This window comes from Rhinoraja longicauda, chromosome 42 (genome assembly GCF_053455715.1).
Source record: "Rhinoraja longicauda isolate Sanriku21f chromosome 42, sRhiLon1.1, whole genome shotgun sequence".
Classification (NCBI taxonomy): domain Eukaryota; kingdom Metazoa; phylum Chordata; class Chondrichthyes; order Rajiformes; family Arhynchobatidae; genus Rhinoraja; species Rhinoraja longicauda.
Genome location: NC_135994.1, coordinates 3666465 through 3691295, shown reverse-complemented (window position 1 = coordinate 3691295; position 24831 = coordinate 3666465). Strand labels below are relative to the sequence as shown.

Here is a 24831-nt window from a genome sequence, read left to right as displayed (position 1 = left end):
CTGTTAGCTTGTCTATGATTGTGGTGGATCTCTGTGTTTTTGGCTCTCAAGATACTATTCCTACAATCGCCCACCCAGTCCATAGGCAGGATAGGTAGGGAGCTCCGGTTTCCTCCCACAAGATGTGTGGTTGGGAGGTTAATTGACCCTAGTGTGTCGGTGAGTGATAGAATCCTAGGTGAGGTGTGCAAGGGTGGGGTGGGGGAGGAGTTGTTGAGAATGGAGAGAATATAAAATGGGATTAATTGAGGATTAGTGTTGATGGCAGTTGACGCTACGTGTGGACTAATTTGGCTAAAAGGCTAGTTTCAGTTCTGTATTTCTTTCTATAATGCCATGTTAAGCAGATCTTGTTCTGCATTTATTCATTCTTCACAATCTAGGCACATCGGTAAGGCCAACATTTATTGTTTGAACATAATGGCTTACGAAGCAATTTAAGAGTCAACCACCCTGATGGGTCTGATAACATGTATTGTCATGTCTGGATGACAACAGTCTTTGACCTGAAACATTAACTGTTTTTCTTTTCCCACATGCTGCCTGACCCGCTGAGTGTTTCCAATATTTTTAGCTTTTATATCACCAGATTTCCTCCCTTGAAGGACATTGGTGGATCAAGTGCTTTTTTGCCACAATCTAGTAGTTTAATATTATTAAGACTTGCCTTATTGCTTCTCTCCCCTTCCCCTGGTCCCTCTTTATAAAAAAAAATTACACATCTTTAATTGATTTTAAATTGCACAAGTTCAATGCTAGGATTTAAATTCTGGTCTCTGGATTGTTAGTCCAGGCCTCTGAGTTATTTGATGTAATTTAATGACCATGCTACTACATAGTTCAATGTCCTCAAGGTCTGGTCGAAACGTAACTTTATCCCAAAACAATGTGCTTGACTCTTAACTGATCTTTAAAATGGTTGAGCAAACGGCTGAAATTAGAAATAGGCCACAAGTGATGCCTTCAGCAATGTCCATTTCTCGTGAATTAATTTGAAAGAAAGCACTTTGGAAATAATTGAGGATGTTTTGGGCTGTTATTAGTCATGATTGCACACATGGGAATTAGACACACTCTAATTTTCATGGACACACATATTTTTGTCGGTTATTTTCCATATTCCATGAGTTTGTAAATAGTTGTAAAAATCAAACCAGGCGATATAAATGATATACTGGAAAGCCATTTGTTGGCCAGGGGGTTTCCCTATATTGTGCAATATTCTTGTTTGAAATCAGCCTGGTAGAATGTGGAGAATGAGGAAAGGCAGGTCTCTGGGAATGAGATTGACTTGGCGTGACTTGCCAGCTTTTGAAAGTTCAGAATTAAACCATCCGCTTGGTATATTTGAACTCCAGTATTAAGACAAGGCAGATCCTTTTCCTTTGAGATACAGATAAATGAACATCTAGCTTGACTTAGAATCTGTAGTGATAACTATGTGACAGGCAACTGTAATTTGACCTGGTCATGTCTAAATAATTTCCCTTTGCATTTGCACTGCTTGACTGATTCATTGGCAGTTCTAATAACATTCAATAAAAAAGGGAAGTTTATAGTGGAAGACAGGCAGGCATTTTACCCTATGTTCAGGGGGGGGGGGGGGAGAGAAAAAAAGATCAAGGGAATTGTGACATCATTTCTTCTGATACCTTGGCCTTTGAATTTCTGCACCAGGTAGGAGATTGTCACATTCAGGATACTTGCTGCTTGCTGAAGTGGGGCAGACGATTCAGTTTGTGTTAAGCACCGTTGATTTATTATGTTTCTGCTTGATTACTCTTTGAAATTCCTTGGGTGCTGATCTGTTAAAACATGGCACATAGGACACACGGCTAACTTCAACGTACTGTAAAATTCTCATCACATGATCATCTTAGTCTTAGCTTTCTAAATATTTTATCGACAAATTATTTTTCGTTAAATGCAACTCATGCTGGAATTGCTTTTGTTAGTAGTATTCTGTCGATCAATTGATTCGGACTTTTCTGCCAATTAGCAAATGTTTAATGCTCACAATTGATCGGGTTTTTTAAATTCTGTTCATTGTCAGTGAACCAAACTCTTGTTCAAAAATTGTAGAAAGAGGTGCACCGAGTAATTAGGACAGTTATTCGAACATCTGATGCGTTATTGGAAGAAATTGTGAGAGTCTCAGCCACCTGCAGTCGGCATAGATTTATTAAAGAAAGATCGTGCCTGACTAACTTGAATTTTTTGAGGCAGTTATAAAGGTGGTCTTATTAATCACAATTCCTATATTAAAGATGGAGGTTCAGAGAATATTTTAGAATTTTCTTTTCCCCATTCAGTAGTAGTGCCAGTGGGATGAGCAGAGCCACTGACTCGCACTTACAACAACACTGATTTGATCCTGACTTCTGATGCTGTCTCTGTGGAGTTTGCATGTTCTTCCTGTGACTGCATGTGTTTCCCTCCCACATTCCAAAGATGTGCAGGTTGGTGGTTTAATTGGCTGCTTGCTGTGCATTGCTCCAAGCATATTGGTGAGTGGTCGAATCTTGGAGGAGTTGATGGGAATGTGGAGAGAATAAAATGGGAGTGATATAGCATTGGTGTGGGGGTTTGATAGATAGTTGGCATGGACTTGGTGGGCCAGAGGGCCTGTTTCGTCCTGCACCACTCTAGAAACTATAGCTCTAGAAATTAGAGCTTTTGGCTGTCAGGGATATGAAGGACTATTTGGTTTCCAATTACATTAAATGTTAGTTCTGTGCGTTTTGTTTCTGGATAAATTGCATAGTTTGCTGGCAAACTGACATCAAAGTACCTTTGCTAATTTCTTACCTATCATCATGTCTTGTTCAGCTGGGTTTGATGATACTCCCTTTTTTTTTTTTGCAACCTCGGCTTCACCATGTTTTTAACTTTATTTCCTCCCTGTCTGGCATTTGTAAGGCTTGTTTACAGAAAATATTAGTTTGTTCTGGCATTTTTGGGAGTAGTCCAATAGTCCAGTTTGCCACTTGGGACCCTACCAGTTAGAGCATTCTGTGATACCTTTGATCTGCATATGCCATTACTTCTATCATTTTGCCCAAGTACATGTGTGATCAATAGCCCTTGTTTAGCATATTTACTGAAGCAAAACAGGCTGTCCCAACCTGAAGTACACCTTAGCCAATCCTGTGCTGAAATTCCCTGTAACGATAATTTTGATAATTCAGAGTGGCAGTTTCTCTTAACCTTTTGTTGCGTTCAATGTTACATCACATTTATGTCAAGTTGAGTTTATTGTCATGTGCACATGTATGGTGAGTTACAGATCAATGGAAATCTTGCTTGCAGCTGCATCACAGGCACAGACTCAGACAGCACCTAACATAAATTATACATAAATGACTGAAATTCTGCAAGACTGTATAAAGATTGCAAAAAACCAGACATCAGTCCGACCACACAATTAGAAAACAAGTCCATGGTAGTGCAAGAGGTGGTCCATGGTATAAGATTAGGGTTGTGCAGGTCAGTTCAAGAACCTGATGGCTGTAGGAAAGTAGCCATTCCTGAAGCTGGTGATGTGGGACCCCGGGCTTCTAAACCTCTTGCCAGATGAGAGCAGTGCCCTGTATAAATGCTTGCAATGGTGGGGAGGGCTATGACCATTACAGATTAGGCTGAATCTACCATCCTCTGCAGCCTTGTGCATTCGAATTGCTGTACCATGGACCAGAGTTTAATGCAACCAGTCAGAATCCTTTCTGCAGTGCATCTGTTGGGAGTCTTCAGTGACAAGCTGAATCTCCAAGAAAGTAGAGGCGTTGGCACCCCGCCTTCATGATTGCATTTGTATGCTGGGCGATGGATGGGTCATCCGCGATATTAACTACCAGAAATTTGAACAATTAGTTCCAGTGTTTCTGTCTGCCTTCTGCATGCTGGCTCATCATATCCGTGATTCGGCCAATAGCGGTGTTGTCGTAAGTAAATTTGTAGACGGCATTAGAGTTGTGCTGAGCCACACAGTCATGGATGTGTGGAGATTAGAGCAGTGGGCTATGTACACAGACGTGTACCTTTGTTAGTGAGGCGGAGAAGAGGTTGTTTCCAATGCGCACTGATTGAAGTCTGCAGATGTGGATCCAGTTGCAGTGGGAGGTACCGAGGCCCATGTCTTGGAGCTTAGCGACAGAGTTTGAAGGGAGATAATAGTGTTGAGATGTAGCCGCAGTCGATGAACAACAGCTTGACATTGTGCCTGATATCCAGATGGTGCAGAGCAGAATGGAGAACCAGTGACACAGCATTTGCTGTGACCTGTTGTCGCGATTGGCAAATTAAAAGTGAGGCAGGAATTAATTCGCACCATAAACCATCCTCTCGAAGCATTTCATTGTGGTGATTGTAAGGCAGGTTATTATGCTCCTCTTGGTCGTAGATGCCCTTCTGAAGCAGTTGGGAACCTCGGGCTGCAGAAGCGAGCCTGAATGCAAGATTGTGAAGTGTGGCCTCAAGACCCTTTTGTTTATACCACCCGGCTTTGTGCTGAACGTATAACATGCAAAGGCGTCAATAGTAACTCGCATGAAGCATTTAATGATCATTAGCCGATTTGCCCTTCCAGGAGAGATATGTAGCGTCATGTTTTTCATCAGAGGGTCTTGACTTGTTGATTTGGTGAAATTGGTGCTCTGGATAATTCCCTGACAGCAAGAGCAGTTTCTCTTTCTGATCTATTGTTGTCCGTAGGACTTCTAATCTCCCAGGTCATGACAGCCAAGGATATGAATTTATTTTGACTGCTGGCATGAGTAGTCTGGTTGACTGCTTTTTTTGGGTCAGCTGTTCACTGCATTTTTCTGAACCCATTGCCAATTGTTTTGATGCTTCTCTGTTGCCATTTACTTATCCATGCTACAGGATATTGAGAAAGGAAAGAATAACAAAAGGCAATGGAAAAAGTTAGTAATGTTTTTGTACAGTATTTTTGCAAGGAATTTGGTGGACAACCCGCAATCTCACCTCAGATGGATTGGATCAACAGAGCGCTGCAACTCTCAAGAACATCTTCAATTTAATGGACAGTCCCAATGCCCACCACACCCCAAAAGAGGTTGCCCTTTGTGTCATGGAGCACAAGAGGAAGCATTTTTGCCCGTATAATCTCTTGTGTCTCTTTGGGAGATGTAATGCTACTCTCTTATCCATTCCCTGTATCCCCGCAAATGTTGCATTTAAAAATACATATCCAATGAGTTTCAGTTGAATTCCTTTTAATCATATTTTTCCAATTGTGCATTCCCGATCATGTATTTGTATTTAAAGGAATTTTTCTACAATGCTCTCTGAGTGTTTTGTTTTTGACTTAATGAAAGTCTTAGATAATTTGCATCTCAAAATGGGAGATTATGAAATAATAGACATTTTAGATAAGTGAAAGGAACAAAGTGGTTTCAATATACAGCTATACAAACAATTCAAGGTGTCGATGGACCAGCAGATGTGGCAATTTTGATTTTAGACAAGGACACATTAAATACTTGATTTTTTCAAATCTTAGGATAAGAATACAAATACAAGTTAAAATGTTGAACTGGGCAGAATCTTAAGGCAACAATTAGAACATTGTGTACAGTTTTGGGCAAACTGATCAAAAGTGCAGTGAAACTTTACCAGAACTGATGAGTCCATTAGTGTAGAGAGACTTGTTTAAAATGAGGCTTTCACTGAGTTACATTCGATGGATTTATCCTTGTATCTATCACCAGAAATATTTTAGTTGACGGGTTTCTTCCTTGCACTTAAATTGGCACTGTTGGTGATTACTTCAGTTCACATTAATGAACTTTGAAAACGAATAACAATGAATAACAGAACAGAATAGCGAAATGGACGTTTGAGTTCATTGTTAAAAGATCTGATTAATCTGATAATAGACAATAGGTGCAGGCGTAGGCCATTCGACCCTTCGAGCTAGCACTGCCATTCAATGTGATCATGGCTGATCATTCTTAATCAGTACCCCGTTCCTGCCTTCTCCCCATACCCCCTGACTCCGCTATCCTTAATAATGAGTGTTTCTTCCTTATATCTGCCAAAAAAGAGAATAACATAATTTATCAATGGTGTTTTTAGCTTACTGCTGTATGCAAAAAACCCTGCTGTTTTCTATTATATAGGTGTCAGTAATTTATGTGTGAAAATAACTGGAATATTTGAGAAAGATGAAAACTCGTTGGATGATCTTGTATGGTAGAATGATAGGTTGCAAGTTATAGTGTTTGTGTTTTATGGCTGATTCATGGACATTTCTCAATCAAGTTTCTATTCGAGCAAGTCAAGTCCAAAATACCACTTACGGGAATTACAAATTTACTAAATATGACCACGTTTAAATAGCAAGAGTGGCAGCAGCTTTTGTGAATTGTTTTCAACAGTTGTGATTTCTTTATGCAGAGGCTTTTTCCCCCATCGTAAATCACCATCACATGGGTAAGCTTCAATGTTCTTTGTAGGAATGTCTTGTCCTAGTTGGCCTTGTCCAGTGGACAATTTTCATTATTTGTGTATTCGCCTTCATCTATGCAGGAAAGTGGTGGAATAGGAATTAATTTTTTGATTATTGAAAAGTAAAAAAGCTGAAGATGCAGAAAATCAAAATGCTGGGCATAACACTGCAGATCAAGCAGCATCTGCTGAGAGAACAAAACAATTAATGTTTCAGGTGAGTCACTGTTCAGAGCTGGAAAAGCCACCTGAAGCAGGGACTGTTTCTCCACAGATGCTGCTTGACCTGGGATGTATCCTTGTATTTTCTACTTTTACTAAACATTCTGGTTAACTAGTTTCAGTTAACTTCAGATTTAAATGAATTGGTGCAGTTGTGCAAGTTTTAGGATTTTATACAATGTGGAAGGAAAATAACCTGCAGCATCACCTACCTGCAGCACCAGGGCACCATTCTCATGTGATTGTCCGGCATGGTTTCCTCATACTACCAAGTTAGGCTTTACTCCTACAGTATGTGAAGGATGAATACCAATGGAACACTGAAGGTTCCAGGTAGGTAATTTACTTTGATCATCTCCTCTCTCACTTCTTTCAGTCTTGTCGGCTTTGTTCTTATCACACCTATTTGGAATCTAACAATATCAGCAGTTATTTATCTCCGTTGCAGGGCAGCTACATGCTTTTTCACATATTGCCAAACATCAATTCAGTAGGAAGTTATTGTGAATCCTCCACAATGTGAAATGGACATGGGGACCCATGTTTTAACTTGGTGTGTGCACAATTTGAAAAGATTTTGACTATCAGCAAACATAACAGTATTTAAATGTGCTTGATGGCTCCAGGATTAATTCCTGAAGTGGGAAATCTGATATTTTAAATGATTTGCCAAAGACACATCCATTAGATACAAAATTTGAGCAGGTTTTACAAAGTCTGACAATTACTTTTCAGTTGCACAAGTTGAAACTTGGGTTAAAGTTGAGTTGAATCATGTCATTCCCAACCCAGTTATAATTGTATTCCCTTTTAAAAATACAACTTATGCAAAACACCAAGGTTCACATGAAACAACTACAACCCTGTCCTCACCCTTCACCCCCATTATTTGTTTAACGAGCTTTTGACTGGTAATTTATCTAGTACTATCTGTTTTTAAAACGGTGAACTGCTTTGAAGGATATGATTTTAAAAAATTCCACATTATTAGCTTTCTTTTGGAAATGTTTACCAATGAATGACTGGGATGATGATGTAAAAAAAAAAGGTGAACGAATATTTTTGAAATTGAAAAGTTCTAAACAACCTACATTTTGAACGGTTTTACCAGAATCTCTTTCTTTGTAGATTTGGATAAATTTGCAGCCGATGATATCATGGATCCCATTGCCAAAGCAAAGATGGTGGCATTGAAGGGAATTAAAAAGGTCATGGCACAAGGGAACATCACTGTAGCACCTGGGATGAATAGGTAGGTTTTAATTTGATTTTGTGCAGAATAATAAAAAATAGGATTAGGCCGATTTAATACAAATGGAAATATTTTACTTCGTAATCCAGAATTAGATTTATGTTTCAGTGAAAATCAGATTTAAGCTTATAGAATATTGAATTTTAAAAAGTCACTTCGCAATATTCACAGTTAATCAATTTTTATGGTTGCTTAGGCAGCAAGTTTCATTATTAGCGCAGAGGTTGGCTGGAGCTCCAGGAGCAAATGAGGCCCAGACTAAATTACCACCTGGAAACAGTCAGGTATGTCACCTCTCTTTAAAAACTCGCTCATCACTTTTTTGATATTCTTAGTCATACGTTGAGTACAGGAAAAGAATAAGCAATAAAAGACAAATAAAATAAGAAAAATGGCTGTTCACATTTTTTCGAGCAAGGAGTGAAAGAATTATCATCCTCAGAAAGGGGGGATGTTTTGGGGGGTGTTGGTAAGAGAATTGTGTTTTGTTTTGTTCAGCTAAAACATGATGTGTATGCTTTTACTCCTTCGGGTTCCCCAGCAATTATTACCTTGCCCATTGCCCTTGCCAGGGTTCAGCAAAAATTAATTGCAAGGCACATGGGGATTACCAGTAGCCACTTTACCAAATAAACATTGGTAAAGGTCGAGCATCTGAAATAACATTGATTCAGGGTTTTAACAAAACTTGTCATTAGTTTTCAAAACTAATTCATTTAATTGAAGTTTAAAATGTGTCATTCCACATGCGTACTTAAAAAATAGCAATGTTGTTGAAATTAGGTAACTTGATCCACTCCTGAGCATATTTGCATTTTAAAAGTATAAAGGGAGTTGAAGCTTCCTTTTTGATTCCTTCCTGCTTGTATTCACTTGGCTTCACTTGGTTTCTGTTTGTTTCCCATTTCGAAAGTTCAGCATTCATTTATCAGGAAATCATCAAAATGTATAGATCTGGTTTTGCACAAGTCCAAATCTACTAATGAGCAGGGTTTCCATTTTCCCAACAGGAAACTAATAGTGAACAGGTGCAGACTCGGCCAAATCCACCAACCTTTGTCCAGGGGTTCGTAAGTAAGTGTTTGGCTTTATTAGTGAACTGAGTGGCAGTTTGAAATCTTGTTGTTTAAAATTTTCTTTTAAATCTATGCACTGTTAATATAACACTGAAATTTAAGTATATCAATTTAAAAAGATACAACTTAAAAATAGAAGATGCGAAGTTCAGATCTGAGCATCTGCCTCTTTGCAGTCACTTGCAGTTTCTTGACTTTGCAAAAGGGTAATAGTTGTACATTTTGGCACACTCCTTTGAAATCTTAAAATTGGCCTTCTCTGGTTCAGGTTTATCTTGTCAAAAACTTGCAGGTTTGGCAACGTTCCAGAAGGTGCTACTTGCTGAGAGTCAAGTAATGCCTTACAGAATCTGTGTGAATCGCTATACTCTACAAAATGTTCTCATTCATGTGAATCGGAATCCCCAGCCTCAAGCTTTTCTAAAGAAACTGGAGACTTCCAGCTTTTTCCAGCATTCTGCTGAAAGAAAATATGTCACAATCTCCACTGCTGTTAGATTAATATTTTACCTGTACAGAAATTCTTGTAATTATTATAACTGCAAGCAAAATCAACCTGGCCAACTTTTCAGTGCTCTGAACAGATTTTTCCAGCTTTGTATCACCTAAATGATATTGTTGGTGACAAGAGAATGAGTCTTTGTTCGAGCACAAATACATTTGCCCAACATTTCTTGATTTAAGCTGACAACCAGATTTAAACTCAATGGGGAAACATGCCTGTAACTGTCTACATTGTGCATTAAACATTTGTTTGAACCATCTTTATGCTTCAGGGTGGCGGGAGCAAAATGTGCAAGGGTCAAAATTGCAACCAGCTTTTAGAACTGCCTGTCTGTTGTGATTGAATTTAATTGGACCGCCACCAAGCCTAACTAGATAAATCTTAGATGAAGATAAAACTAGATACATTTGTTGCCATGGGATCACTCCCAAAACCTGTGTGAATTGTTTCTTTGTGACTAGGCAAGCCTGCAAAGTTAAACCTTCTGGACATCATAAGAATGGTAACAGCCCTAAACTGGAAAAATGTGCAGGATTGCAATGGACTAATTGACCCAATCGGATAATATTTGTTGACTTTGTGTCCTAATTCTGTTCTATAGGCACTCAGTGGTATTTCAGCTTGAAAGAGGTTTAGGTTGGATGTTATTTTAATGAGAGAATCTTGCAAATTTCCAGCAAAGCTGTGATTTCTGCTTGTCAGAATTGACTGTGATTTGTCACGTGTCTTTTTCTCAGTGAATTATTATCTTCTGGGAAGAATGTGGTCTCTCACGTTGCTAGGAAATTCACTTTGATCTGGAACAAAATTCCCAGTTATAATGGTTTGTGAATCTTAATTTCCAAATGGCAGCTGCCACACCAGATTGGCACATCGCCTTTTACTATTTGAGCTTGTATTCTCATCCACCACCAGAGAATGGAATGACAGCCTCCCCCCTTTTGTCCATTAGTCCTTAATGGGGAGCCCCAATCCAGCTGTTGGAGGGAAAAAACTGCGGTGGAAAATGGACACATGATAAGTTATAGACAATAGGTGCAGGAGGAGGCCATTCGGCCCTTCGAGCCAGCACCGCCATTAAATGTGATCATGGCTGATCATTCTCAATCAGTACCCCGTTCCTGCCTTCTCCCCATACCCCCTGACTCCGTTATCCTTAAGAGCTCTATCTATCTCTCTCTTGAATGCATTCAGAGAATTGGCCTCCACTGCCTTCTGAGGCAGAGAATTCCACAGATTCACAACTCTGTGACTGAAAAAGTTTTTCCTCATCTCAGTTCTAAATGGCCTACCCTTTATTCTTAAACTGTGGCCTCTTGTTTTGGACTCCCCCAACATTGGGAACATGTTTCCTGCCTCTAACGTGTCCAACCCCTTAATAATCTTATACGTTTCGATAAGATCTCCTCTCATCCTTCTAAATTCCAGTGTATACAAGCCTAGTCACTCCAGTCTTTCAACATATGACAGTCCCACCATTCCGGGAATTAACCTAGTAAACCTACGCTGCACGCCCTCAATAGCAAGAATATCATTACCGTTAGCACATTACAATTGTTCTTCCAAGATCAAAGCTGTAGAAATGTGAACCACGAAAAATGCTGAAAAATTCGTCAAGGATAAAGAAAAATAACAGTTTGGATGAAGGATCATTATCTTGAAATGTTACCTTTTTTTCATGTCCACATGCTATCTGACCAGTGCAACCAGTATCTTCTATTTAAATTTCAGATTTCTAGGTTTATAGATTCAGATGTGCTTTAATCAGTTGGTCAGTTTGCGGAGACTAGTCAGAGTACCACTAAAAATAAGATGCGCCAACGCCAAGTGAAGATGGAAAAAAACTTGTATCTGATATACTGGCAGTATTCCTATTCAGGCATTGAGTTCCTGCATTCCAAAGCATGTGATTTTCTTTTTTTTAAAAGCTCTTTGCCACATGTTGCACCTTTGACACTCCAATTTTATCAGCAGGGAAATGGTTCCATTCATAGATTTGCATAAGGGAATGTTATTCTTGAGTTGTTAACAATATTCTACTTTATTTTTAGAAGCTGTTGGCAAAATACTTAACAGAATGTATTTTTTCCTCCATTTATCGATGCGGAATTTAACATCTTGAGCAATTACTTTCAGGCAACTGTGAGCAAGGGAAGTGGACACAGAGTGATTAAGGCTTGCATGTTGCCTAATTATACATTTGGTTCTTGTGCTGTAGATGAGGCAGAGCACCGCCAATATGAAGAATGGCTGCTTCACACTCAGCAGCTGCTTCAGATGCAGCTGAAATTTTTAGAAGAGCAGATTGGGGTCCACAGAAAGTCGAGAAAAGCATTATGTGCCAAACAAAGGACAGCAAAGAAAGCGGGACGCGAGTTCCCCGAGGCAGATGCAGAGAAACTTAAACGAGTTACAGAGCAACAAAGTAAAATCCAGAAACAACTTGATCAGGTAAGGTTTAGAAGATGAGAGATTATTTTTTAACTAAGGTTGACTTTGTCCAATATCCTCCTTTGTTACCTCGATTCATCAATAATTTTTGCTAGGAAAATAACTGCAGATGCTGGTACAAATCGAAGGTGTCACAAAATGCTGGAGTAACTCAGCAGGTAAGGCAGCATCTAGGAGAGAGGGAATGGGTGATGTTTCGGGTCGAGACCCTTCTTCAGACCTGAAGAAGGGTCTCGACCCGAAACGTCACCCATTCCCTCTCTCCTAGATGCTGCCTGACCTGCTGAGTTACTCCAGTATTTTGTGATACCAATAATTTTTGCTAAGTAGTTGCTGCTTGTAATATTGTAAATGCGTTAACAGGTGTGTGAAAACCGTTGGTTCCATCTATCTTCCCATCCAATTCACCACCACCTTTGTGATGAGACAACCATACATGCTTGAAGGCATGTTTGGATGCTATTACTTTGCCCATGTATTTTTGAAGCCCTTCAGTATTCTTTCCATATATGGAACAAGCATATATTGAAAAATGTACCTTTGTGAAATCAATTTTGTCTCGAGTTCCATTTTTTATTCTCTGAAGCAATAAATCCCTGCTTAAGGTTCCATAGAAACAGATACATATTGTTAAATGAAAATTTCCCTTAATAGAACTGTTTCCATAATCAGAAAAAAATTGCCAATGTTTTGTAGAATGAGCTCTGTCACTGCTGAAGGTAAACTTTAATTATTATTTTTACATCCTCGAAGTATGTAAATTTGATTGGAAAATTAATTGTTCCCCTTGAAATTAGTGTTAAATTGTAGCTTGTGCCGATTACGTCGGTTATTATAAAATTATCCTGATTTTTGTTTAAAAAACAAACGTATAATTAATTTCAAGTTGTTCTAAAAATTTTGTTTCAGGTCCGCAAACAGCAAAAGGAACATACAAATCTTATGACAGAATATCGGAATAAACAGCAGCAGAAATGTTCCTCGTCTCCCTCGGGAGTAGTGGGGACAGCCACATCCCAGAATCCTCGCGTAATGCCCAAACTTGCAACGCCCATGTTATCGGCAGCATTAGCCCAGCAAGGAGGATCAATCCTTGGACCCCAAGCATTATTGCAACAACCAAATACACTAATAGGACACACGGGAAATATAAGACTGCCACTTCAACAAGGACCAACTTTCTTAACCTCAGGAGTGACCCAACAGCAGGAATATTCTTCTGCCTCAGCAACTGTATCTTCGGCCGCTCCAACTGGCTTTTTTCCTGGAAATTCTGCTGCTCAGACACTTGCGAATGAAAACAGACTCATACAAGAGAGACACCTTCAGCTGCAAAGAATGCAGCTTGTTCAACAGCAAGGACTGGTTGGGCCGACTCAGCAACAAAGCATCATGGGGAAATTGCAACAACAAAATATCATTGGGCAGCTTCAACCGACGACTCAGCAAAATACTGCAGGTAACAAGGCAACATTGACACAGCAGGCTCTCATGGGCCAACAGCAACAAGGCTTCATTGGACAACAGCAAGGGATTATTGTACAATCACAACACCAGCCAGCTCAGCAGCAACTACCCCAGCCGCACATTGGTCAGGGGCAACAGCAACCAGGAGCACCGCACCAACAGAGTCTGGCACCTCAACAGCAACACTTACGGTTGATGAGTCAACCGCATATGCCTCCAATTGGTCAGCAGCAAGGCCTCCTTGGACATCAGCAATCCCACCAACAGGGACTTGCAAATCAACCTAAACCTCCAAGGCCTCAGCAAGGTCTTATGGCACAGCAGTTGGCACATCAGCAAGGTCTTGCAGGTCAACAGCAAGTCCTTGCTTCTCAACAACAGCAACATAATCTAGTTTTACAGCAACAGACATCCAATGCTGTTTTGCAACAGCAAGGACTCATGGGACCTCAACAAGTGAATATTTCTCAGAGTCAACAGCTGGCAACAATGAGTCCATTGCAACAGCATCATCTTCAAGCAGTTTCAGGACAGCTTCACCCACAAAGTGTCATCAGGCAGAACAACATCCTTCGACTGTCCACCCCTTTGCAAGGTCAGCAGCAAAGTACAATGGTCCATCATGCCCGAATGCAGGGTATAATGAGGCAGCAATCGCAAGATGTTTTGGGACAACACTTAGCATCACAAGGTATAATTGGACAGCAGACTCCACTGCAAGTCCTCAGGCACCAGCTGCCAGGTATAGTGGGACAGGGACAGCAGCAGCATCAATCCCAAGGCATGGTCACACAGAACATAAGGCAGCAGCATCAGCCCCTCGTCTCAATGGAACAAGGACTGCAATCCCAGCCTCAGGGTGCAATGACTCAGGGTCAGCATCATCAGACCCAGAGCGCAATTGGACAGGAACAGGAGCATCTGCCCCTCACTGCAGTGGGAATGGGCCAGCAGGCACAGCCACAACCACCACCCCCCGAGCCCCAGGTGACAATGGGGCAGGGAATGGCACAGCAACCACTGCAACCTCCCCCACCCCAGAGCATGATTGGGCAACAACCACTGCTACCATCCCAATCCCATGGGACTATAGGTCAGCAAACGCCATCCCAGCCACAGAGTACAATAGGGCAGGGAATGGGACAACTGCACCAGTGCCAGGCCACCGCGAGACAACTGCCCCAGACCCTGGGCATCGGCGGGCAACAGCCCCAGACTCTGCGCATGGGCCCTGTGGGACAACAGCCCCAGTCCATGGGCACCTTGGGGCAACAGCCCCAACCACTGGGTGCCGGCGGACAACAGGCCCAGGGCACTGTGGGACAACAGTCGCCAACCCAGGGCACGGTGGGCCAACAGTCCCCGACCCAGGGCATGGTGGGACAACAGTCGCCAACCCAGGGCATGGTGGGACAACAGTCGCCAACCCAGGGCATGGTGGGACAACAGTCGCCAACCCAGGGCATGTTGGGACAACAGCCCCCAACCCAGGGCATGGTGGGACAACAATCGCCAACCCAGGGCATGGTGGGACAACAGTCCCCAACCCAGGGTATGGTTGGACAACAAGCCCAGACCCAGGGCACAATGGGACAACAGCCCCCAACCCAGGGCACATCGGGTCAACAGGGTAAGGGTACCGCAGGTCAACAGGCCCAGGGCACAGTAGCACAACAGGCCCTGACCCAGGACACGGCAACTCAACGTACCCAAGGTACTGCTGGTCAACAGCCCCAGACCCAGGGCACAGTAGGGCAACAGGCACTGACCCAGGACACGGCGGGTCAACAGGCCCAGACCCGGGACATTGCGGGTCAACATGCCCAGGGTATAGCCGGACAACAGCCCCCGACCCAGGGCATAGCTGGACAACAGACCCAGGGCACTGCGGGACAACAGGCCCAGACCCAGGACATGGCCGGACAACAGGGCCAGGACACGGCCGAGCAACAGGCCCAGACCCAGGGCACTGCAGGACAACAGCCTCAGACCCAGGGCACTGAGGCTCCACAACCCCAGTCTCAGGGCACAGCGGCTCAACAGCCCCAGTCCATTGGCACCGTGACTCAACCACACCGGATCCTGGGTCCCGGCAAACATCAGTCCCAAACCATAGGCCCCCGCATACAACAGCCCCAGTCCATGGGCACCACGACTCAAAAGCACGAGACCCAAAGCACTGACAGACAACAGACCCAAGGCACCGACGGACAAAGGCCCCAGTCCCTGGGCACCGTGACTCAACAGCCCCCTACCCAAGACACTGATGGAGAACACACCCCATCGCAGGGCGAACAAGAGCCCCCGTCCCTGGCTACTGACGAACAACAGCCCCCGTCCCTAGACACAGTGACTCAACAGCCACCGACCCAAGGCAATGACGGAGAACACTCCTCATCGCAGGGCACCGACGGACAACAGTCCCCATCGCAGGGTACCGATAGACAACAGCCGCCATCTAAGGGCACCGGACAACAGCCCCAAACCCTGGGCACCGATGGGCAACACCCCCAGACCCAGGGCACCGGCGGACAACAGCCCCAGATACAAGGACAACAGTCCCCATCCATGGGCACCGGCAGACAACAGCCTTTGGACAACGATGGACAACAGCACACATCGCAGGGCGCCGGTGGACATCAGGCTCAGGGCTCTGATGGACAACAGCCCCAGTCCCTGGGCACGGTGGGCCAACGGCCGCAGACCACTGAGGGACAGCAGCCCCAGACTCCGGGCACTGACGGACAACACCCCCAGGCCCAGGGTGCCATGATACAACATCCCCAGTTCCAGGGCACCGGGGGTCAGCATCCCCAGAGCCCCACAGTACAACATTCCCAGTCCCTGGGCACCATGGTACCACAGCCCCAGTCCCTGGGCACGAGTGGACAACATCCCCAGTCTCTGGGTGCCATGGTACAACAGCCCCAGTCTCTGGGCGCCATGGTACCACAGCCCCAGTCTCTGGGCGCCATGGTACCACAGCCCCAGTCTCTGGGCGCCGGTGGACAACATCCCCAGTCTCTGGGTGCCATGGTACAACAGCCCCAGTCTCTGGGCACCATGGTACAACATCCCCAGTCTCTGGGCCCCATGGTACAACAGTCCCAGTCCCTGGGCGCCATGGTACAACAGCCCCAGTCCCTGGGCGCCATGGTACAACAGCCCCAGCCTCTGGGCACCATGGTACAACAGCCCCAGTCCCTGGGCGCCGGTGGACAACATCCCCAGGGCGCCATGGTGCAACATTCGCAAAGCCAGGGAGCCATGGTGCAACATCCACACAGCCAGGGAGCCATAGTACAACATTCCCAGTCCCTGGGCGCCATGGTACAACATTCCCAGACACAGAGCACCATGGTCCAACATCTACAGACCCACGGCACCATGGTACCACATCCCCAGACCCTGGGCGCCATGGCACAACCACTCCCATCACTGGGCACAGGACAACAGCCTCATCAGGGCCCTTTGGGGCACGGAGTAGTACAGCAGCAGCCATCCCAGGGAGCTGTGGGAATGGGTCAGCAGCCTCAGGGGCTCAGTCTGGCAGGAGTTGGACAACAGCAAACACAATCTCCTGGTGTAATTGGAATGGCACAACAGCAGCTCCAAATTCAGAGTACAATGGGGATGGCACAACAGCAACCCCATGGCACAATTGGGATGGGACAATCTCAATCTCAAGCCGCAATGGGGCAGGCAAAGCAACAGCAGCAGCAGCAATGCTTGATTGGGGTAAGATATGGGCAACAACAGCAACTACTCCATGGCCTGATGGGACAATGGCAGCTGCAGACACAAGGTGTAGCCAGGCGAGGACAACTACAGAACCTGTCTGGTCAAGAACAGCTGACCCAGACTATGGTGAACCAAGAGCAAGGACAGCAGCAACTGCGTTCACAGAGCATATTTGGGCAAAGTCAAGGACAGCTGCAACTGCAGAGCTTTATGGCCCAGAGGCAGTCTCCAGGTACAATGGGTCAAGGGCAGCGGTTTCAGAGTTTAGGTACAATTAGCGGAGAGCAGCAAGAGCAACAAGAGCAGCCGCCTCCAGGTACACTGAGTCAGGGACTGCAACGAGCCCAAATTGCAATGGAGCAGGAATCATTGCTGCCTCCCCAGTGCGTAATGGGACAGGACCGTAACCAGCCACCGATTCAGAATATGCCTAAGAGCGCAGTAGGGCTGGGACAGTCTCCAGGTATGATGTATCAAAATCTACAAACGCGATCAGTGATATCAGTGCAACAAGCAATGCAACAAGGTGTCGCAGGGCAGCAGAGATCAATGACTCAGCAAAGTCAATTGATGAGACGTGTGCACCCGTCTGTTACAAATCTCCAACAGAATAATGGTCTTGGTTTACAAGGAGTCGTGCGTGTCGCGACATCTCAGCAGCATGGAACAGTGGGCGATCCAAGGCAGGGAATGCAAAGCATCATGACCTCACCGTCGTTTCAACAGCAGCACCCAGGCCTACGGCCAGTTCAAGTGACCAGTCAACAGATGGGTTTGGGTCCTCTTCGTCCAGGCATGGTTTATGTTCAGCAAATTAAAGCTGAACATGGAGGGAAACTTCAAGAGATGGCCCATCTAATTCAAAACAAACAAGCAAGGCAGAACACAGGGTCGACAAATGAATTGGTATCTGCCCAAGCTCATTGCAGTCGTTCACAAATGCTCCATCCTGAGGTAAATAAAAACAATTCGGGAGATGTGTCACTACAAAATGAAACTTTGGAAACAATAGTACAGCCACAATCAGAAGTACTCAAAAGCCACGAATCTGAAGAAAGTACTCATTGTATGGCAAACCCTATTGGGATAATACATCAGAAGATATTGGATTCGAAATCTGATGCATCGGCAATGAAACCACATGGCACTGGCGAAAAAGCAAATTCTGTCAGTGAGTCACAAACTAGAATGAATATGGAGACGCATGAACAAAGCGAGTTGACTAAAGCTTGCACATTCGACTTCCCAGTTTCCCCCCAAACTCAAGTCACAAAGGAGGAATACCCTGGACTGCGAGCAGAATCATCGCTGTTGAATCAAACAAATGGGCAAGAGGAATGTGTACATAAAGTCGTGGGAAGGCAGGATAGCTGTTCTAACTTACAGGATGGTGCTGTTAAAGGCACCAACACAACAGGTGCAGGTCACTTAGTGAAACAGGAAAACATTGAGGCGATTCGCTGTGGGTATTCTGAAGGAACCTTAAAACATGAGTTAAATACTGACTCCTTCAATGCCTTGAATGTAGGGGACCAGTCTTTCCTTGCCCCCAGATCTGAAGCTGGACAACTGCTTCTGCAGAAACTGTTGCGCACTAAGAACTTGCAGCTTGTGGCACAGCGCACTGGTGATGGAACACACTTAGCTCTGAAAGGACACATTGAAAGCAAAGCCGTGATGATAGATCGGAAACTTCAAAGTGCAACGGGAAATACAGAGGTTAGTTTACAATTATGTCAGCAAGGTTGAAAATCAAGAAAAGTACAGGTGCTGGAAATCTAAAATTTAAAAAAAAGTAAATGCAGGAAATATTCAGCAGGTCAAGCTGCATCTGCAGGAAGAGAAACGTAGAGTTAATGTTTCGGGTCACCACTTGTTGTCAGAACTGAGGAGAGTGTACTCTGTTTCTTCTCCCGCTGATGGGGCCTGACCTGCTGAGTATTTTCAGCAATTCCTTTTTTAAAAAAATCTTGTATATCAACAAGGGATTTGGGCCAAACGCTAGCAGATGGGACAAGCTTAGATGGCACCTTTTTCGGCATGGACGAGTTGGGCCGAAGGGCTTGTTTCCGTACAGCATAACCCTGACTCTATAATCTTTAAAAACTTCAATAACAATATAAAGAGATGGAGCAAAAATAAATATAGTCCCATAGAAACAACAATTGGTGAAATTAATGTGGGGAATTTAAAAAAACCAAAAACCAAATATTTGTTTCTTGTTTTGGCTTATCGTCTTGGTAGAAGGTGTGTTTCTACAATACTCATGGTAAAAATGGAAGGGGCAAAGGCTCCAATGGTAGTGATTAACCTAGAGTAATTAATATCATTAGATATGAACAACTAGAGAAACTAAGGGACTGAAATGGACAAATGCCCTGGAACCAACTGCAAACATTCATGGTTTTAAGAGAGGTAGCTGTAAAAGGTGCAGGTGCATTAAAATTCACCATTTTCTAAAAGATTGGAAGGTGGCAAATTTGACATAGCCATTTAAGAAAGGAGGGAGAGAGGAAAAAAGAAACTATATGCTAATTAGCCTGACAACTGCCATAATGTGCAAATTGGACAGCCCTAAATGCGTCGAAAATCATAACATTATTAAGAGAGTCAATGCAAATTTAAGGAAAAGTAATCAAAGAGAAAAAATCCTGACAAATGTGGGGAAATGTGAAATCATGCACTTTGGTAAGAAGAATCAAAAGATGGATTAATATCTAAATGGAGAGAGACCACAAAGAGTGAAGTTCTGAGATCTTGGTGTTCGAGACTATGAATCACAAAATGTTAGCAGGCAGCTTCAACAAGTGATAAAGAAAACAAGCAGCAGCATGTTGACCTTCATGACAAAGGGGTTGAAGGTCATTTTCAGGTTGACAGGCTGGATGTCCTGCATCAAGTGACTCACTTCATACTCCTAAGCTTTTCCACCATCTGAAGGGCACAAGTCAGTCATGTCATGCCTACTAGCCTGGGAGAGTCAGAAAGCTTGATACTATTCAGGGCACGACTGCCTGTTTGATAGATCCACTTGCATTTCCCAGACTCGACCTCTACTGCTCAAAAAGAACAAGGGTATTAATTTAATAGGATAGCCACCCCCTACATATTCTCCACCCCAAGGCACATTCCTTGTATATGCACATACTTGGCCAATAAACTTATTCATTCATTCATTCATTGATTCACAAAGTTTCTCACCATTCTGACTTTGTCCTCACAGGATCTAAGTCCTGGAACTCCTTTCCTAGCAGCACTGTGGGAGAATCTTCACCAAGAAAGACTGCTGGAGTTCCATAAGGTGCTTTACCATCCCTTTGTCAAGCAGATGCTGCCCAACCTGCTGAGTACTTTCAGCATTTCCTGTTTACATTTCAGATTTCCTGCATCAGCAGCTTTTTGTTTTTAATTCCCAACCTTGAGGTCACCGTCAACCACATCTCTAATAGTTACTTGATCAAACCCATTGTAATATATTTGCACAGTTAGCTTGTCTTTTATGTCTCAAATGCTCTGCATGTATGCATTCAGACATTTTTAAAGATTTTTTTAGATTTAGAGGTACAGCGCGGAAACAGGCCCTTCAGCCCACCGGGTCCGCGCCGCCCAGCGATCCCCGCAGATTAACACTATCCTAGGGACAATTTTTACATTTGCCCAGCCAATTAACCTACATACCTATACGTCTTTGGAGTGTGGGAGGAAACCGAAGATCTTGGAGAAAACCCACGCAGGTCACGGGGAGAACGTACAAACTCCGTACAGACGGCGCCCGTCGTCAGGATCGAACCTGAATCTCCGGCACTGCATTTGCTGCAAGGCAGCAACTCTACCGCTGTTAATTTTCATCTTTTATAGCCTTTTACCAATGTGCTATTGTGGTAACCATACCGACCCTTCCTATCTCACTCCGGATTATCATTTCCCAATTACTGTTTTGCTCACACACAAACACACATCAGCGTTTTCTTTAGTTTCAAGCTTTCTCTTCATCCAATGATAGAGATTTTCTATAAACTTTCAAAATAATTATGAAGAGAAATGAAAAAGTGCAGTTGGCTCTTCCATCTCTTGCGTTGGGATCACATTTAATAATCTAGTATGGACTCCTGAAAAATGAACTTAACCACACCTGATTTTATGGATTTTGTTTGTGCTTTGGAGTATTTGAGTGAATTTGCTGAGGTGTGAAGCTGAGTTTAATTTCCTTTTTTTTTTAAACGCAAGATAAAGGAATTTCAAGAAATTAGCAAGAAAAACTTGGCTCCAAAATCGAAAAGGACACAAAAAGCAAATGACAGAGGCACCAACTCACGAAAGAAGAGTAAAAAGGATGAGGGAATAAAAAGTACTGATGCCCTCATGAAGCAGTTGCAACAGGTATCAGTCCATGATTTTAAATAACGTAGTATCACTTGGAATCTTGGGACTGAGATCATACAGTAAAATCAGCAAAATCAATTACTGAGAATTCTCTGATCTTTTTCATGTGAGCTTTGCATGGCATAGTACCCCCCTGATGCCAAGATTGCAGTTGTACAGGGCATTGGTGAGACCACACCTGGAGTATTGTGTACAGTTTTGGTCTCCTAATCTGAGGAAAGACATTCTTGCCATAGAGGGAGTACAGAGAAGGTTCACCAGATTGATTCCTGGGATGGCAGGACTTTCATATGAAGAAAGACTGGATAGGCTCGGCTTGTACTCGCTGGAATTTAGAAGATTGAGGGGGGATCTTATAGAAACTTACAAAATTCTTAAGGGGTTGGACAGGCTAGATGCAGGAAGATTGTTCCTGATGTTGGGGAAGTCCAGAACAAGGGGTCACAGTTTAAGGATAAGGGGGAAGTCTTTTAGGACCGAGATGAGAACGTTTTTTTTCACACAGAGAGTAGTGAATCTGTGGAATTCTCTGCCACAGAAGGTAGTTGAAGCCAGTTCATTGGCTATATTTAAGAGGGAGTTAGATGTGGCCCTTGTGGCTAAAGGGATCAGGGGGTATGGAGAGAAGGCAGGTTGGATGATCAGCCATGATCATATTGAATGGTGGTGCGGGCTCGAAGGGCCGAATGGCCTACTCCTGCACCTATTTTCTGTTTCTAAAGGACATCTTTGAGAGGGTGCCAAAAGCTCTGTAGGGGGGAGAGTTGAACTAGAAATTGTAAACATTGTCAAACTTGTTTGACGCTAAATTAAGCCAGAGGACCTCAAAAGTCATCCGAAATAGGAAGGTAAGGCGAATTAATACATGAATAGTGGCATAATGCAGGAAGGAGCAATTCAGATGCGTGGGGTATTGGGACCAATTACAGGGCAGGAAGAACTTGTTCAGATTCATGGCAGAACCAAGCTAAATAGAATAAATTGACGAAGTGAAAAGTGGGGGAAAAGGACAGATAGAATATGAGAATTAAATGTCATTTAACATAAAGGATTGCAAGAGTATGTATGTTAAATATTTACATGATTGTTCATTAGTGTAGACTACATGCAAGGCTGTTAATGTGCTTCTCTCTATTGTGGGCCTTATTATCATTTTTATCCCGCCAGCAACTGTCCCTCCTCCCTTTGATGGAACCTACCGTTGAGGTGAATTTTGGCCTCTTTCCTCCATTTGGGAGCAGTCCCTTCAATAACAAGAACCAACTGAAAGGATCATTTGGGAATGCAGTGCTGGATAGTGTTCCAGATTACTACTCTCAGCTTCTCTACAAGGTAATTGTGACTGAAATGACACTCGTGGTTGCATTGAGCATAAGTTGCTGCGATAAGTTAGGTAAAAGATCTAACTTTCCCTACAGAAAAATGTAATTGAGTCATCCAGCTTGGAAATGGGCCCTTTGGCCCGGCCCAACCTTTGGTGCTGTGTGTGTGGAGTTTGCTCATTCTCTCTGTGGTCACATTCCCCTGAATGTTTCAGTTTCCTCACACATTGTGTTGGTAGGTTAATTGGTTGGAATAAATTGCCCTTTAGTGCAGCCAAATGGCACTAAAATGATGAAAGAATAATAAATTTGGCGGCGAATAATAAACAGTGGTGCAACGGTAGTTGCTGCCTCACTGCGCCAGAGACCCGGGTTCGATCCTGACTACGGGTGCTGTCTCCCTGTGTTTGCGCGAGTTTCCTCCGGGTGCTCCGGTTTCCTCCCACATTCCCAAGACGTGCGGGGTTGTAGGTTAATTGTCCCTAGTGTGTAGGATAGTGCTAGTGTACGGGGTTAATTGCTTTATCTTTAAAGTCTAAAGAGGACTTGATGGATATGTGAGAGTGAATACGTTTCCTGTACCTCTGCAAATAAGATGATGAATGGGATTGTTCCCCTGGGTGCCAGCATGGACACGATGAGTTGAATGGGTTCATCCTGTGTTTGCAAGTATTGTGTCACTGCTATTGTTTAGTTATCTCACTGCTTTGTAAAGTCCCAATTAAGTCTCTGACAGAGCGTTTTCTGTTGCCTTCCAAAGTTAAATCTTGTTTGTTGGCATCTGATAAAAGCAATGAGCCAAAAACGTAGTTTGGTTCTGTCAAAGCAAATGAACAAATCAGTAGTGATGCAAATGCTGTCTGGAACATAGGTGGGTGGAGACTTGCAGACAGGAATAGTCTAACATATTGAACTCAAAAATAATTCTGAGAATATACTGGTCATCCAAGTCAAGGACCTTTGGGGAAACATTTTGTATGCTGGACGAGCTTCAGAAAAATATAGTATTTCATACCAAAGACAACTATCTCGACTACACTTCTTCTCACCCTGCTTCCTGCAAAGACTCTATCCCCTACTCCCAATTCCTCCGTCTCCGCCGCATCTGCCCCCAAGAACATCCACACTAGAACATCCGAGATGTCCTCATTCTTTAGGAAACGGGGGTTCCCCTCTCCCATCATAGATGAGACCCTCACTTGTGTCTCCTCGGTACCCTGCAGCTCTGCCCTTGCTCCCCCTCCCCCGAGTCGCAATAGAGACAGAGTCCCCCCCAGTCCTTGCCTTCCACCACATCAGCCGTCGCATACAACACATAATCCTCTGAAATTTCCACCACTTCCAATGGGATCCCACCACTTGCCACATTTTCCCATCTCAACTCCTATCCGCCTTCCGCAGAGACCGTTCCCTCCGCAACTTCCTGATTTACTCATCCCTTCCCACCCAAACCACCCCCTCCCCAGGTACCTTCCCCTGCAACCGCAGAAGATGCAACACCTGTTCCTATACCTCCTCCCTCGACTCTGTCCAGGGACCCTGACAGTCCTTTCAGGTTAGGCAGAGGTTCACTTGCACCTCCTCCAACCTCATCTACTGTATCCGTTGTTCAAGATGTGGACTCTTATACATCGGCGAGACCAAATACAGACTGGGCGATCGTTTTGCGGAACACCTCCGCTCAGCCCGCGTGAACCTACCTGATCTCCTGGTTGCTGGACACTTTATTTCTCCTTCCCATTCCTACACAGACCTTTCTGTCCTCGGTCTCCTTCATTGTCAGAGTGAGGTTAAATGCAAATTGGAGCATCTCATATTACACAGCGGGCAGCTTACAGCCCAACAGACAATAGGTGCAGGAGTAGGCCATTCGGCCCTTCGAGCCAGCACCACCATTCAATCTGATCATGGCTGATCATTCTCAATCAGTACCCCGTTCCTGCC

General features: G+C 43.8%; 1 protein-coding gene across 13 annotated transcripts in view; it reads left to right on the top strand.

Annotated features, from left to right (window-relative positions):
* Positions 1-24831, top strand: part of kmt2d (lysine (K)-specific methyltransferase 2D) — a 144865-nt gene that overhangs the window by 94972 nt on the left and 25062 nt on the right. For all 13 annotated transcript variants that reach the window (XM_078431613.1, XM_078431623.1, XM_078431612.1 and 10 more), the window contains 7 exons: positions 7819-7942; positions 8139-8226; positions 8953-9016; positions 11742-11974; positions 12884-18901; positions 21410-21562; positions 22733-22897. In XM_078431613.1, the coding sequence (XP_078287739.1) occupies positions 7819-7942; positions 8139-8226; positions 8953-9016; positions 11742-11974; positions 12884-18901; positions 21410-21562; positions 22733-22897 (6845 nt within the window). The remainder of the gene's footprint in view (positions 1-7818; positions 7943-8138; positions 8227-8952; positions 9017-11741; positions 11975-12883; positions 18902-21409; positions 21563-22732; positions 22898-24831) is intronic.